The sequence below is a fragment of the Cariama cristata genome, unplaced genomic scaffold, assembly GCF_000690535.1.
Source record: "Cariama cristata isolate BGI_N322 unplaced genomic scaffold, ASM69053v1 scaffold23220, whole genome shotgun sequence".
Taxonomy (NCBI): Eukaryota; Metazoa; Chordata; class Aves; order Cariamiformes; family Cariamidae; genus Cariama; species Cariama cristata.
This window is the reverse complement of record NW_009594495.1, coordinates 1-16,516: the sequence shown is the minus strand read 5'-3', so window position 1 is coordinate 16,516 and position 16,516 is coordinate 1. Positions and strand designations below refer to the sequence as shown.

General features: G+C 39.6%; 1 protein-coding gene across 1 annotated transcript in view; it reads right to left on the bottom strand.

The window, feature by feature from the left end:
* Positions 1 to 14,397, bottom strand: part of LOC104160230 (SWI/SNF-related matrix-associated actin-dependent regulator of chromatin subfamily A member 5) — a gene marked incomplete at its 5' end in the record, with an annotated part of 15,241 nt that extends 844 nt beyond the window's left edge. The window contains 13 exons of the mRNA XM_009698316.1: positions 215 to 347; positions 1,588 to 1,740; positions 1,827 to 1,948; positions 3,687 to 3,913; positions 4,190 to 4,299; positions 4,828 to 4,896; positions 5,713 to 5,844; positions 5,948 to 6,103; positions 7,574 to 7,753; positions 9,670 to 9,770; positions 10,429 to 10,529; positions 11,261 to 11,427; positions 14,323 to 14,397. Coding sequence (XP_009696618.1) covers positions 215 to 347; positions 1,588 to 1,740; positions 1,827 to 1,948; positions 3,687 to 3,913; positions 4,190 to 4,299; positions 4,828 to 4,896; positions 5,713 to 5,844; positions 5,948 to 6,103; positions 7,574 to 7,753; positions 9,670 to 9,770; positions 10,429 to 10,529; positions 11,261 to 11,427; positions 14,323 to 14,397 — 1,726 coding nt within the window. The remainder of the gene's footprint in view (positions 1 to 214; positions 348 to 1,587; positions 1,741 to 1,826; positions 1,949 to 3,686; positions 3,914 to 4,189; positions 4,300 to 4,827; positions 4,897 to 5,712; positions 5,845 to 5,947; positions 6,104 to 7,573; positions 7,754 to 9,669; positions 9,771 to 10,428; positions 10,530 to 11,260; positions 11,428 to 14,322) is intronic.
* Positions 14,398 to 16,516: the final 2,119 nt, after the last annotated feature.

The following is a 16,516-nucleotide window of genomic DNA, read 5'->3' as shown; positions in this document are numbered from 1 at the left end:
CCCCCCCGTAAAACAGATTCTCAAGTGGATCAGGCCCTTTGCCCTCTATCTTCAGAGTTCAGCCGAGGCAAAAGCAATGTGCCCCTTGGTTCTTACGGGCTGACTGTGCCACAGTTTACCAGTTGTGGGGAGAAAAAGAGAAAAAAAAAAAAAAAAAAAAAAAAAAGATGAGAATTGCATCACATGTACAAACAAATTGCCTTCATCTACTTGCCTTGCTGAATGACTATGGAATCTAGCCGGAGTTTCATTTCCGCACGTTCCACTATTCTTTCTTCCACCGTATTGTCTGTGATAAACCTGAACACTCGAACAGTCTTTGTTTGGCCAATTCTGTGCGCTCGATCCTAGGCAAAAAAAAACCCACAACACAAAACTCAGTACTTGGTTTCCAGCATGACTATATCGTTAGTCTTCAATTTTCATTAGTTTCACCACAGTAATTTACAAAATGGAATAGCACAGGCTAGTTAAAATCTTTATAGCCATCCAGTTAACATGGCTACCCAAGACAGCACATTCCTACCTGCACTGCAAGTTTTGGGGTGTTTGTTTTTTTCCAATAACATCAACAATGAGTGTTTCTCTAGATGTCATACCTAAAAATAGTGTGTGTTTGGGGTTTTTTTTGTTAAATCACACAGGGGAGAAGACTGGCTGCTGCTGCCCTTATGTAACCTTCTGTAAAAATCAAAGTATTTAAGCAATTATCTCTGTACTGACCAAAAGCTACCTTTCTCAAAAGCGCTCCGTTGTGCCATGAATATTTCAAGAAAAATACAATGCACCACCTCAGCTGACTGGCAAATCATTAACCACTGTCAGAATTAGTATTCTGAACATAAAACTTTAGTGGTAGCTGGAACTATCTCGCTTCAGCTTCCAGACACCAGTTCCATCATTCTTTCCAACTGATTTTTGCTAAAATACTTGAAAACCTACAGCTTAACTGAAGTAAATAAAAAGACTTTTCCAAGAGTTGTCAGTGAAAGGCCTCATTTGTCAAAAACCACTGGTAGTTCTTATGTAGCTTTACTTTCTTTTGTGGTCAGTAGTGTTCTTGATGTGTCCTGAGGTTGGAGATGCATGCAAATCTACTTTAAAAAAAAAATTAAAGATGGTTGCTACAAGGAGCTTGCTCACTTTTCACCACCCTAAAAGCAGGTTTTGAAAAGTTTAATTCAGCTTTTCTTTGTCTCTTTTCCAAGGTCTCGGGGAAGACAGTGTAAACACATTCACCTCCACTGCCCACAGAAGTAAAGCTTTATAGTTTAGGTAGAGCTTTTTTTTTTTTTAAATAAACCCAAAAAGGAGGCTATTTTTGTTAAATACTACAAAGAGTACTGTAGCATATATCCAGCATTTCCCACTGCACAAAACACTGTATAGCCCAAATGTGACTAAGGGTTCCGCACAGTGGAAGCTGCACTGGAACTGAAGATCAGTCTTACAAATACTACTACTCCTGTGCTATAACAGGAAAAAATACCAATTTATTTTGGAAATGCTACATCATGCCACACATTTCTAGGAAAGTTCCGTGAGGAAGAGAAGAAAGAAGAACAGAATTTCCATCTGGATTCTTACCATAGCTTGAAGATCTACTTGTGGGTTCCAGTCCGAATCGTACAGAATTACAACATCAGCAGTAGCCAAATTGATTCCAAGACCTCCTGCCCGTGTACTCAACATGAACACAAATTTTGAGCTACCAAGTTCATTATATGCATTAATAGATGCCTAAATAAATAAAAGAAACGTCAGTTGAACCAAATGTTTTACAAGTACTATTTTTACTTCAATAAAATACTTAAAATTTTAAATACCTGTCTCTCATCATGTGGTGTTTGTCCATCCAGTCTACAATATTCATAATTTCGCCACATACAGTAATCTTCCAAGATATCTAGGACTCTGGTCATCTGACTGAAGATTAAGACTCTTGACCCTGTTTGAGTAAAAAGCTTTCTTATGTTCTCCGCCAAACTGAAGATATGTCAAACTCTGCAAGTCTGCATTACCAGAAAGGGAAGGAGAGCGGTTTCCTCCGCTAAGAAAAGTAGTTCGGACCTCAGGACCCAACATACAGCAGGGCCGCACCCACCGCTGTCATAGCGGCTGCGTGGGGCTCAGCTGCCTGCCGGGGTTAAACGACGACAGCCCTGTTCGGTGCCAAACCTGGGCCTCAGAGGGTTCCGGATAACAACAGACGTGACCGGAGTGTGCTAGACCGAATTCACGGCTCTTACAGCTGTTACAGCTGTTTAGCTACAAATTGCCAGGCTCCGGAGCTCGCCCTGGGGCTGGCTTGCATTACTGTGTATTACAGTCTGGTTGGCGGCTGCCTTTTGCTTTTGTTTTTCTGTTGTACTCCTTATCAAAACGTTCCCAGACACAGCAGAGTAAGATGGTAACACAAATATAAACATATCAAGGAGTATAAAGAATGAAATTGTGAAAGTGTTTGTTTTGGATTTAAGATAGCTAGAAATAAAGTAAATTCTTCTTAAAGACTTGTCAGTTGTTTACATACCTGCCCAGAACAACCTCCAAAAAATGGAAATGTACAGTAACTTATGCATATATGCACAACCATTTCCAACCTACTTGAGAGATTTAAGTAAAACACAGAATATTACAAAGCTTCCACTTCCCCCTACATTCTCCCAGCATGATTTCTGTCCTTTGCACTCAAGGTCTAATAACGAACTCTCTTTTGTTTAGCATAATCATTTGGTTCAAGACCAGGCCAATTTTAATTGCCACGTCTCAACAAGAAGCCTCAGGGCAGAAAGAAACCAAGATCAAAAAAGCGCAGTAACCACTGAATTCTTCTTTTTGAGTCTTACAATGATGCGTATCACCACAGCTGCTTGAATGCTACCTGGATACGAAGTACAGGTTACTTTCGTATTGCCTAAAGCTGAGGTTTGGACTTGGATTTATTTTTCTGCAGTGTCTCCCCAGGCACAAACTTTTCTCCACTCCTTTAGCCAAGTTACTGCAGTAAGCACACCCATTGCAATAATGACTTAGAAATTTATTCCAGAGTCAAAAATTCTGTGGCGACTGACTTTTACCCTAATGTATTCCAGAGCTTTGTCCCTTCTATCAAATAACTAAAACAACTGAGTGTTCCCTGATGTTTGCATGCCTTAAAGAATTTACTGAAAAAACACAGCTGCTGCTCAAAATCATACCCAGCAAGACCGACCAACATTTCACAAAGGATTCGACTTCAACCCTACATGAAGACTTTGAATCTGAAATGGTACTTCACGGCAAATCAAAGGAGTGGCTAAAATACCACATGATTAGGTTTCAAAGAACTAACGACGCTCAGAAAGGAAACCTAAAGCCCAGCCTAACTGATGTTTCTGTGGCCTTGATTTAGCTGGGACAAAGAAAAAGAAGGAAAAAAATAAAATCAAAACACTTTACCATCACAAAAAGCCATAATGGACTATTGATCCAATTGTTTATGAAGGCACTTCACAAATTGCTTTAGTATCAGCTACTTAAGATACAGTGCTTGACAAGCTGCTACCCTGCTAGAAACCGGCAATAATCCTGGGTACAGCGTGCTGGTTTTTGCCCAGGATGCATGGAAACATCAAGCAGCACTGGCTTTCATTTTTATAGTTGAACCACCAACTCTCAAACGACAACAACCATGAAACCCATACCTTGTTCTTTCAATTTAGGCAGCAATTTGTCCAATACGACCATTTTGCCACTGTTGGTGACCAAATGCATATCTGTTGTGTAAGGTGGCCCAGGTTCTGCTCCATCAAAGAGATACGGATGATTGCAACATTTTCGCAGCTGCATGAGGATGTTCAAAAGCCTCATTTTGTCCAGCTTGCCAGCTGAATTCAGTATATCTATATCCTTCATCAAGATTCGTGTATACCTACATCAAGGAAAGAAAAAAAACTTCTGTAACACTTAACCAAAGCTGGCTTTCCCTTAAACGTTAAGTTTAGCCAAAAGCTCACCCTCCCCCTCATTTCATCAGGTAACTCTCCCTGATATGCACGGTTTTGTCATCACAGAAATGCCACAAGGAAATACGTATGAGTTGGGGGTACAGCAGAAGGGATTAAACCAAGTTCTGCACAATAAACAAGTCACAAGCAGCCCACTCCTTCTGAGCCTTAACCACAGCACAGTCAAATATGCGAATTACCATTCTCGTTGCATTTTGCTGAGACCCACGTAAATTTTAACTTCCTTCTTTGGAGGTAAGCTTTTCTCTACATCAGCCTTAATGCGACGTAGAAGGAATGGTCGTAGCACCTGAAAGAGATTGCATCATTAAACGTATTTTGGAAACTGAAACACTGAAGAGGTCACTAGACAAAAGCAACGCAGATATTCTCTATCATAAATGCTCCAAAGCCAGACCTATTACCAGATCTTCTGAAAAAGCAATCTATATGGACAAGTTATTATACATGGGAATATACACGTTTTCTTTGGAAGACTCAAAGATTTGGCCAAAAGCATCTTTCAGATAGTTCTATGCCCCTTGATTCTTTTTAAATTTTGCTTGACTAAAATAGTCTCTTCACAGCCAATATTTTTAATGTAAGCATTTCACAACCCTGAAAGCCAGAACTAGCGACCCTTCTCTCCCTTCCAAAACAATTTCCCTTTCAAGAAATAGATCACCTTCAGAGCTTGACTAACCTATTCTGAAAGTCTGCCATAGTTTCTGGAATAAGCTATCTTACCCTAATATTCTGTCACAAGCAGCATTAGAAGAATTATTTAGAACCTAACGTAGGTAAACGTAACACTTGCACAAAAACCAGACGGACTTACCATGTGGAGACGTTCCACCAGCTTTTGATCCCCTAGACAGTTGTTTGTATCAAACCACGAATCGAAGTCCTGTATCAACAAAATCACTGGTATGTAAGAGGTTTCCTTTCAAGGTGCAATGTCATTACAATGGTGAATAAATACAACTCAAGTGATCCTCTTACGTAGGCAGTAACAGAACAAATTACCCTCTTTGGTCTATTGTTATGGAAAGCTCTATAATACAACGTCTTCCAAAAAAAAAAAAAAAAAGAAACCTCCATACTATTGGAAGGAAAAAAAAAAATCAATAGGTGAGTACTTTTCTGTTGAAAAAGATTCACTCATATCACTCCATTGGACAAATTCCATCTGGAAGAAGCATATTACTGCAGCATTTGATGAAAAATGAAAAGGAAAAAGTAAAAATTTGGTGTAATGCACCACAAGGCTTCCCTTTCTACAGATATTACACTCCCAGTTCATCAAAACAGTTAAGCACATGCTTCACTTTCTGAAGTCTATTGCTCATTATAGAGTATCTCCCAATTTACAGGAAAGAAGTCTTAGATAAACGATAAGGTAACTTATAGTTAAATATAAGAACAAAATTAGTTGGTTTAGCCATCACAATGTTTAAACCTATTTTGAAATGCAGTAGAGATCATCTTCACATTGTGATTTTAAACACCTCTTATAACTGCTAGGCTCACAACAGCCCTTAAACATGGCCAAGCTGAGACAAATAGTCTACCCTACTGTGCTTCACAATTCTGGAAACATTTCTAACTGTTAATCTACAGTTATCAGTAACTGACACTCCTAACTATACATAGGCAGGTCTATTTTCCAATGTGGAAAACCAGCAAAGTTCATTTAATTTGATTAGCAGAAACGAAGACTTACTTCAGATGAGTTAAAGACGTCTGGTAAAAGGAAGTTAAGAAGTGCCCAGAGTTCATGTAAATTGTTCTGAAGCGGAGTTCCAGTTAACAGCAGCCGGTTTGTAGTCTTGAATTCCCTCACAATTTCTGATAACTGAAGGACATTGAGACACGAGTGAATACAAAAATCTGACTAGTCCCCATACCACCACCTAGCAACCCACATAAAAATCGCTTTCAGTGAAAGCATAAATTACCTTTGATTTTTCATTTTTAATCCTGTGAGCTTCATCTATAACTAGGTATCTCCAGTTAAACTTTTTGAATACTGATTTCTCTTTGATAAGCATTTCGTATGATGTTACGCAGACATCCCATTCTCCGGGCAACAATACATCTCTGACAAAGGCAGCCTAGACAACAAGGTGACAGTTACTGTTTACTGAGGCTTTGTCAAATCTAAAACAAAAAGAACACACTAGGTGCTGTTAAAATTTTAAAACAATGTTGCTACTAAATTTGAAAGAAAAGATAGAATTAATTACAGAGGCACTATATCATACAACCATTGTAAAGCTTGAAAATTTTGTCAGTGCTGAAGCTGCTAAAACCCTTGGGGCAGAGCAGAGAAGGGATTTCAGCTCTAACTTCTGGCATTGGAAACTGCAGATGAGTATCTACACACATGAGGTTTTTGGCAGCTGAACTGTAAGATCAGAACCCAAAGTTAATTTTCTGTAGGTTTGCTTGGGGTTTTTTTAATGTTAAGTTTAGAAAATGGTAGGTTTTGAATATAAAAAAATAATCCCAAGCACAACTTTATTTGGTAACTGAACAATTTCTACAACGCTGACATCCAAGGTTAAAAGCGGACACAGTGATTAGCATTCAAAATACAGAGATGTATAAATCAAGAACTTAACTCATATAAGCAAGAAATATACTGAAGAAAGAATAACAGCTTTTGGGTTGAAAAAAGATGCACTTAAAAAAAAAAAATCACAAGGTAGAAGACCTGGAGCAATGATCTCCAGAACTATTTAAAAGTTTCATCAATATTTTTGTCATTTCTAACCCAACAAACTCTGAAAATAGAGCTAGATGCCCTTAGAACAAAAAAATCTGCTGACAAAAGCAGAAGTTTAATGGCACCAGTAATAACTCTTCCATAAATAAATGGGTAGCTCCAGTTGACAAATCTACAGATACGCCATCATATTCCATGTTTTTTAAGTTTTCTTCGCTGCACTAAAAAAAAAAGCAGCAAAGAACTGATACCGAAGTAACAAAAAGAGAATGATTGAAACAGTAAGGCCGTAAGAGGCTGACCAATATTTCTTCCAGTTGATAAAATCCAAGCCAAATAAGATCCATTTGCGTACCACTGTGCCCAACAACCCACCTTGCCCCCTCCAACATTAAGCTGACAGTCGTTTTCAGAAAACAGTTCCTTAGTGACAGACCCCATAATCCCCTTAAGAGCTGCTGTTACAGCCAATACAACGTACCGTACTTATGTAGAGCAGAAAACAAATTACTTTTTTACAGATTCATGTATTCATACAAATGACAGCACTTTACATGAAATACTTTACTTTCCAGTTTTAAGATTCATCGGGTTTTGTTGATCTAAACAGTGCACTGTCTCCATGAATGGAGAGAAAGTCTTTGGACAAGCAATTCTGAGTTTATAGTGATGAAGCAATAGCTGGGCAACACACGTGGGAATTCTAAGCTGCTTCTATTTTAAGTAGGTAGCACTTGTAGGTCTTACTGTTTAACCACTACAAATCCCAGTAGTGCCCTTCCCCGTGAACGAAAGGTAAAGGACAGCAAGATCACATATTGGATTTACAGAGGAAAAACACCACATCAAAACTTACTCGCTGGTCTTTGTCACCTATCAAACAAACCGCTCGAAGTGTAGGTACCCATCTCTTGAATTCATTCATCCAGTTATGTAGAGTGGACTTCGGAACTAACACCATGTGAGGACCAGGAATATTTCTGTAGTGTTTCATATACCCAAGAAGAGAAATTGTTTGCAGTGTCTTCCCAAGACCCTGTAAGAGACATTAACATGTCAGGGGAAAAAAAAATGTTTCAGGAAACACCTTTAAAAACCCCAAGAGTGAGCTCTGCGTACAACGTGGAAGACACAGTAGCCTGAACAAATGAGTGAGATACATTAAAGACATTGCTACTCACAAAAGGCATCAAAATCTTGGTCAAGGAAAGCTTGTATGGCTTCCCACATGTAATAAAAAAAAAGTAATAAGAGTAACGTTTTCAAGTCTTGGATTGAGAAGTTAGAATTTTGCCTTACCTTTCAAATTAGACACACTCTTAGAAGTGCAAGAAAACATTTCACAAAATTTTGTTTTGTAGACAGGGGTATACTCGGATTATTTATTCAGAGGTCAACAAACTTTACAAACTGGACATATACATTCTCTTAAACTTGAAATAAACCGAATAAATCAAGAAGCCCATAAGGAGGTTTTTACAGGCCAGGACACAATGTCAGTTCTCGTGAGAAGCCAAACATAAATGTAAACAGCTGCATATGTCAAAGCAGAAAAGAAATACTGAGCTTCTTTAGAAGCTGTTTTTTTTTAAGCGCTCTGTTCTTTATTCAACAGAAATATTTAAAACTTTGTATCTTCAGCATATAAATTAAAACAAAACTGAGGAGACATGCAAAAACCAGATCATTCGTATCATTTAAATAATTTAAAAAGTTATGACTCAAACACGTGGGATTAAAAAACCCAAACACCATCAGTACAAGTTATTTTTGCTTCTAAAATTCAAGTCTTTGTCTTCAAAACAACCACATTCCACCTGCTCTAAGATATGGAAAGTGTTTACAAGCTGTGTGAAAGGCATTAATAAGTTCAAAAGGATTATTATTTAAGAACAAATCCAAACATATTTAATAGTAAATATTTAAACCCCTCCACACAAGATGGATTTTGGAATACCACAAATCCAAGGACTCATAAAGTTTCCCAGTTGTTTTTGTTAAAACAAGACTGCTCCACTTAGAATTGTACTCAGCAAAAAAAATTTCCTCTATTCATAAGCACGTATATTGAAGAAAATCCTTGATCTATTTCAAAACTATAGATGTTACTAAACAATAATTTAAATTCATTTGTCTCTAATTTATCTTGAAGAAGTTTTATGCCGCAGAAATTACCAGAAAGCATGAGAAATGCAATATACTGAAATATAATTAGATCTTTGTTTTTCCTTATCTGCTCCTTCTGAAAAACAGATACAACTAAAATCACTTAGAGGACAAAAAACATACCTGCCTGTCAAACTACTACAATTTTTCTGTGTTCATCCCTTGTCTTTCAGGGAAAAAAAGAATAAAAACAGAAGCAAAAGCTACTATGGCCAGTACTGACATATGTCCACAGTCATGGTGTGAAAGAAATTTTAACACATCTCTCTAGCTACATCTACCTCTGTATTATTTTTCCCCCAAAATTTCCCGCTGCTGTAGTTCTTGCTGCTGAGATTAGTCCATATAGGACACTCGTACCCTGCTACCCGCATTTTACCCTAACAAGAACAGGAAGCGTTCCTGCATTCATTGCTCTTTTCATACATGACACTTTCTGCACAAGGGCAGCTTGAGAATACCATAACAAAATAGCTGCAATCTAGAGGGGAAAATGGAGGACATGTCATTCTATAGAACAACTCTCCTCCACCGAATTTGTTTTTCTAAAGGCTGACAGATTCCCCTTTCATATGCCTACTTCTACAACTGCCTGCAAAGTTTATTTAAATTAAGATACCTGTGACACTTTTAACATTAGCAACTTACAACATACTAGAAAAACAAGATTTGGCAAATTATACACTGCGTTTTGTGCTATTAAAAAAACTATGTCTATAGCTGAACTAAAACTGTATTGTATTGCATGTGTTCACAAGTCCCCAGAAACACGGGCTATGTGCATACCATCTCATCTGCCAGGATACCATTGATGCCATTTTCATACAAAGAGATGAGCCAGTTCAGTCCTCGGACCTGATAATCACGCAGCTTTCCCCATTTAACATCTAAAAGACACGAAAGAAGAGACTAAAAGATCCGTAAAAAACTTAACAAAGAATTTCACCATCCCTTGCCTGCTAATTGACACTGATTATCTAAGCTACAGAACAAAACCAAGTAGTAAATGTCACGCAGTAAATTCCAAGGACAATGCAGACTGGAGACAGTGACATGTTAATTGTGTTTCTGTGAGCTGCTCCAACAGCTTTGTTTTCTGCAGGAACCCAAAATACGTAGAAATCCTAACTCTATCACCACCCCCCAAATCAGAACACAGTTGAACGTTAAAACAACAGAATACTGAAATCTCTGTTAAATGAACTGGAAGCTGTTAGGTACTTTAAATTGTATCAGAAGACAGGTTACATATGTAAAAATTATAAGATGACAGACTTAAAAACTCTTAAAAGCTGTTTCCTAGTAACTGAAGTATAGCAAATGGATTTCTAAAGGACAGGACTCACTGGACCATCTTTCTAGCCTGCCTGAAAATAAACAGTCCCTCGCTAATACAGTTTTTCCCATTAGACTGGTGCTGGATTTTTTTTTCTCCTTCTCCTGTCCCCCAAAATTGACTCATTGTCCTCAGGAAGGATGAAAATAAACTTCATTTTAAACAAATTTTGAAGGAAAAGAACAGTGGGTGGGAACCAGGAAACACACATGATGGAGATTCTTCAAATCGAGTGCAGACATTAGTTGTCTTGGAGCTTTCTGTTAACAGCTCCTCGTCTTCTTCCTGCTCTGTTCTACGATGGCGGTAGCTGAAAAAGTGCAAGTAGTAAGTTAGTTTCTGGCTAAACTGAAAAGACGTGAAACTGTTCTGAAATTAAACCTAAGGTCATTGCGGTACAGAACACAAACACCCAAAGAAGCTTCTAGCAAGATTCTTCAAAAGAACTCGCGTTCAGCTGAAATGTTGATTTTTAACTCTTTAGAGCTACTAGCTTCTTAATAAGATAAGATGACCATGTTGTTAGCAGGCTCAAATATTAGAGCAAAGTGACTGGAAAGGGATAAATTGCGTGCATCAGTACTGGCCTTTAACTACATGCCAGGGAACGACACTGTATTTAAGAGTTCTGAAACATCTGCCAAAGACTAGATCTACAGTAGCCATATAAGCAGCAATGAAGGCAAATCACGTTTCTAGACTTCCGACTTGCAAGCTGTCTGTAAGATGCAGCGTACTGATGTTCTCCGTGAACTCTTACAATGCATCGCCACAAATGCTCTACTTTTCTGCCCCCGCTTTTCTTCATGCTGGAATTCTTTTAATCATGATAGTTCTCTACCACCAACACAAAATTCTTCTAACTCCTAGAATTCTTAAACAACCCTCAACTTACAGGTGGGCAGTTGAAAAAAAACCACAATTACACAGCAAAAAACACAGACCGAAATAGGACAAAAGACCAGCAAGTTTAACTTACGCTTCTAAAGTACAATAAAATCCATAATTACAGTACAAGCTGGCCTACATGTCATCACTCACTCGCCAACTGACAGTAAATTCTGTTTCTCATCCTTCTTTATTCGTGGACGTCCAGGCTTCATTTTCAAAGGTGAAGTTGGAGTTTTCTGAGCAGCAGGTTGAATGAAATGAGCAAACAGCTCAGTCTGCTTCAACAGATACTCAAATCTGTTTGCTCTGTCTGTTTGCTGTTGACAAGGAAAATTAAGTGGAACAAGTGTGAGACATTACAGTTTGTATCCATTCAAAAGAAAAAGCTAATAAATACTTTTTAAATGCTAGAGATTCACACTTCTTTATATAACATAGCTACAGTAACAAAGAAGAGATGATTAACGTCAACAATAGAAGTGTTGCTGACAGATTCAATATTCTTTTATGAGGTCGAGGCTAGCCTTTCCTACGCAGTAAGATCAAAGTTGCAAGATTGACCTGCGCTAAGACTGAAATTTGCCTTTGGCACAAAGATTGCATGAGTGTCACTAGACAAGGCCGGAATCCCCTTAACAACCTTCTCCTACCAAAAATTATAATCCCACTCCCAGAATTTTACCCCTACCCAGCATGCACAGGATTCTTCAATGAACTTGCTCATCTCGCCAGCCTGGCAACAACTATTTTCTACCACATTAGGTTCCTGCCCGCTCAGTGAGATACACCACCTCGCCGTGGTGTCAGATAAGCAAAAGAGCTGGCATGAAATGGGGCGGAGGGGGCAGAAGAGCCCATAGCTAGAAGCCAGAACACCTATTTCTACAGCAGAGACCTCTTAGACGTGCTCAGCCTAAATTGTCAGGCTGCCCCCTTTGATACGAGTTGCTGTTTCTACTGTGCAAAAAAGATTACAGGAGACAATATGAATATCTAAAAGCTTCAGCCCCTTTGAGACAGGTTCCATCTGGAATCAACACACCTTCCCCAGGCCACATCAAGGCTTCAGAACAGACAATCAAGGCAGAAAACAGCTCCAAGCTTAGGGGGCAACCACTGTGACGTTCTGCCAGCTGCCACAGCACAACCTGGTATTCAGCAACTCGCACAGTTACAGGAAGTCGGTTTTCTCAGTAAAAAGGAACATATGTTCCAGACTTCTGCAAGAGCAATGCCAGCTCTGTGAGTGTTCTCCTCTTTAAAGCAAGCAGTTCCTGCACTATGTAAAAGACAGGAACACAGGGGCTTAAAGAAGAAAGAGGCCAAGAAAGAAATCCTGTATGTACCACAGAAGAGTCAGGCTCACTCTACTATAGTTCAAGCTTGATTGACACAGCTACAATCCGCATCCACTGAATTAAAGTTTTCCTGTCTATTCCTTATAGGAGCTTTTTTGGTGTACTTCGCAACAATTTCTGAAATTTAGACTAGGTAAGGTCTTACTACTATCCAAACTGCTGACCCTTATTTTTAAGTACTTGTTTCACTGGCTGTGCAAAAGAGAAGAAGAGGAGATACCGACTGCATTGCAAAAGTTTCCTCGCTCTAAAATTTTAGCGAGGAATCTTCTGCAAGTTTTGGCACTGTACACACACCCCCACAACTCGTTTTCATCATGCTTAAGGAGATTCCTTTAAGACACCAACAAACATTTATCTGTACGTTTTAGACAGGACACAGGCAAGAACAGGCTGTGCTCTGCAACCTTGAGCTATCCTTCTACCAACAGAGAAACTTTTCCTGTTTTCTTTTCCAGTACATCTTCTGACTATTGCGACAGTGAAATACAATCCTCCTTGTAATCGTGCCTGCCTAGAGACTCGAAGACACAATTCCAAGTTCACTTTCTTCAGTTTGCCAGGAAGTAGCACAAAGAAATTAGCAGAAGACTGGGTTATTTTCAGTGGCAAGAAGAAACAACACAGGAAGCAGCAAATTACAAGAATCAGTTTCACTTTCCTATGAAGAAATTCCACATGCAGTCACAGAGACTGGAATTACGAACAGGAAGAAAGGAAAACAGGGAGGAACAAAGAAAGAAAATGCAGTAAGATGGTGAGGAGTGGATGGCCCCATCTCTTACACTCAGGATATTATAAAAACTAAAAAATAAGGGAAAGAGTAAGTTTTCTCCTATCTAACTTGTGAAGCACAGAATCACCCATCTTCAAAAGCCCAAGGACTCTAGTTAGAGCTTCAGAAAAAACAAATTAAATTTCAGAAAAAGCTAACAAAATCCCTTTCAGTCTAGACAAAGTGTTGAAAAGTTGGCCAATGCTTACAGTCAGCACTTGTCCTAAACAGCAAATCTTTCCTCAGCCTCCTGTGAGTTTTGAAAGCTAACTTTCATTTACTTCGACCTGTAAACTCTACTGTTTGAAAGAACCGGCCTATTTTGAAGTCCTCCTCCTAAAGCATGTTTCAACTGAAGATGAATGCAGTGCCTACTCAAAGCCTTATGCCAAACCTTTCTTTTTACTGCCCGCTCCCCCAAATAGAAATTAATGTACTTTTCCTACAAAGGACTGCTACTCCTGCAGTTCAAAAATGTTTGGAATTACTTTCTTGCACTCAACAGTGATATAAAAAAGGCCCTAGACTTCAGCTAATTCCATACATCGAGAAAGTAAAGTAGCAGCCATTTGAATACTTATGGATGCTTTCCCAGAGGATCTTTCAATCTCTGACTGAGAAAGGGAATACTCAAGTCCTCATAAATCCCCCTTGCCTACAGGAAGGACAACTCTACAGATAACTTCAAAAGCAACCCGACAACTTTTTATTACATTTTTTTCCCCTAAGACACTTGAATATTTCCCATTATATCATTCTTCTAAATCTAGAGCACTTCAAAGCTGCTAGGACTGTACTTCCTAGAAACAGCAAAACACATTAACAGTCATTCCCACAAACGGCTGCAGTGGAAATGCAGAAAGAGCCGAGGACCAGTGAACAAAACGCTAAAAAGGAGAAGGGTCTGAGGGGTTTTTTGCTGGATATTTTTTGGTTTCAAGTTATTTAAATATTTTTTAATAACTAGACAAAGTTTTATAAATCCACTTAGGAGATTCCAAACAAGTAGAAAACTCAGTCTATTTTAAACAACCGCACAAGTTACTGGATAGCTGCACATAGTCCCAAATATAACATACCATTTTCTCTTCATACGTAGGATCTGCTTCCTGGATTTCTTTTTGTTTTCCTGGTGATGCATCATCAAAAGATTCCTGAGATGAAAAAGAATTAGAAAAAAAAAAATTATTTTCTGAACAAGGGAAGACACCCACATAAAGGAGAATAAGCTTGTTTCAAATTACTCTCTATCCACATCAGATGGCACAGCCATCTTTTGCTGCTTTGATATAGTCAGCTTCCCATTACTTACTGTAAAATTACCTGGAGATGGATCAAAGATCCCTGCCACAGGGTGAGGGACAGCGCTAGATCTCTGTAATCCGATTTAGCTCCATCATTAAAGCATCGTATCAATGTGAATGAGAGAGACAGCTGTGGTCCAGGAGCTCGGCACGCCGCTTCTAGGGTGCTGAGCCAAAACCCTCCTGAAGCTGGCTCTGGGGAGTACTGTGAAAGAACTAGCTCCAGACCCAAAGCAAGAGTAGCTTCAAGGTTTTTTACCTTTTTCCAGGCTACCCCAATCCCTCATCATTTTGTATCAAGGGAACAAGCCTAAATAAGAACCTGGACTGCAGTTCTGTCCTGAAGGCAAAGCAGGAATTTAGACAAACTGCATTTTCCCCCTATCTAGTTTACTAAATCAAATTAATTGTTGTTATCATCAACGGTATCGCTACTAACAGAAAAACAAGTTAGTTGGGAGAGGGCAGTCCTCTCTCATCCCCCTTCCTGCCAAATCCTTGACATACTGCCTTCAATTATTCTTTCAGATCAGGGCTTTTTATCCCTGTGTCTCCCGTTATCAGGTTAACTCCTTCCCCATCATCTCCCACATGTAATTTCATCTTCTGTTCTTAAAACCAAAACCAAATCCTTCCCTGGTAAATCACGCTAAGGCAGCGGTTATATTACAAAATCATTCTTCAAAGGGTGAGAAAAGGAAACAAACCGAGATACCTTCAAAATTGTTATTAACCATCTGTTTAATCAAGCCAAGTAGGAATTGAGCTAAAACGAATCCTTACTGGCCAATGTAGAACAAAGGAACAGGAAAATAAGAAACAACGTGAAACAAAGGGAAAGGCAAAACACAGGATGTTTGTGGGCAGGTGTTTCCTCACAAAACGCTGGCAGGTAAGGCCTGTGGAAACAGAAGAATCCCAACACAGATCTTGCATTCGCCAGTCAAAATACAAAGAACCGAGCATGCAAAGTTACAGCTAAAGATCTTCTAAACTCATACCCAAATCTTCTTACTCATCTCCCACTGGATTTAGCCAACACCCACCTACCAGCAAGCACAAGCACAGGACCATTTGAACTTCTGTCCGAAATCCACGTTTCTCCTGAAACGCCTAACACGCAAAAGACAGACAGGCAGCAGCGCGCCATCTGATCTCATCACGTGCAATAAGGATGACAAAACCTTGCAATTCAGCTGGAGAGCAAGGAAAGCAGTTTCTCGGATGATCAGGACTATCAAGAAGCTATTTCAACCGAAACTTCGCTTTATGCAAGGTAATCCCTTCCCCATGCCAAAAGGAACTAACTTTGCATGCACAGAGAGCGCCCTGGCACACGGGCGGCTCAAGAGCACGCGTCCCACAGCTCCCTGCGCTCAGCCCCAGCCCGAATTGCCCTATTTCTGCAGGTTCGAGCAGGACTCGTTACCCACAGTGCTTTGGCTACTTGCTCATCCGAAAAATACGGCATTTGCAAATTTATTTAGATCAAGTAGGTTGGACTGTACAGCATGACTCAGAGCACAAAACACCCAGCGCTGAAAGCGAGACCAACCAGTTTCCTCGTATGGTTAAAGAAACAACGTTGCGATAAAATGAACATCTCCAAGCAATCACTCAAACCCCTTGAAATTTCTGGATTAAAGCACCTGTTGCCAAAACAACCCCCCCAAAAAAAAAAAAGTTTTGAACCGCTTCAGCTCCAAAACGTTTTGAACGTGGACTTCTCCCTGAAGCGGGAAGCACAGCCGATGGGAAGGCTTTTCGAGGAGGGAGGTTGGGAAGGAGGGGAAGGCTACTTCCAAGAAGCGGGTAAGGAACTTAGCGAGGTCTCTGCGTCAGCCCGCACGCCTGTGCGGGGGGCCGGGGAGGAGGAGGATGGCGAACGCCGCTCCCGAGCAGGAGAACGCGAGGGAGGCCTCCCCCTGCCCACTCGCGACCCCGCTTCAAAGAAGATAAATAAGTGAAG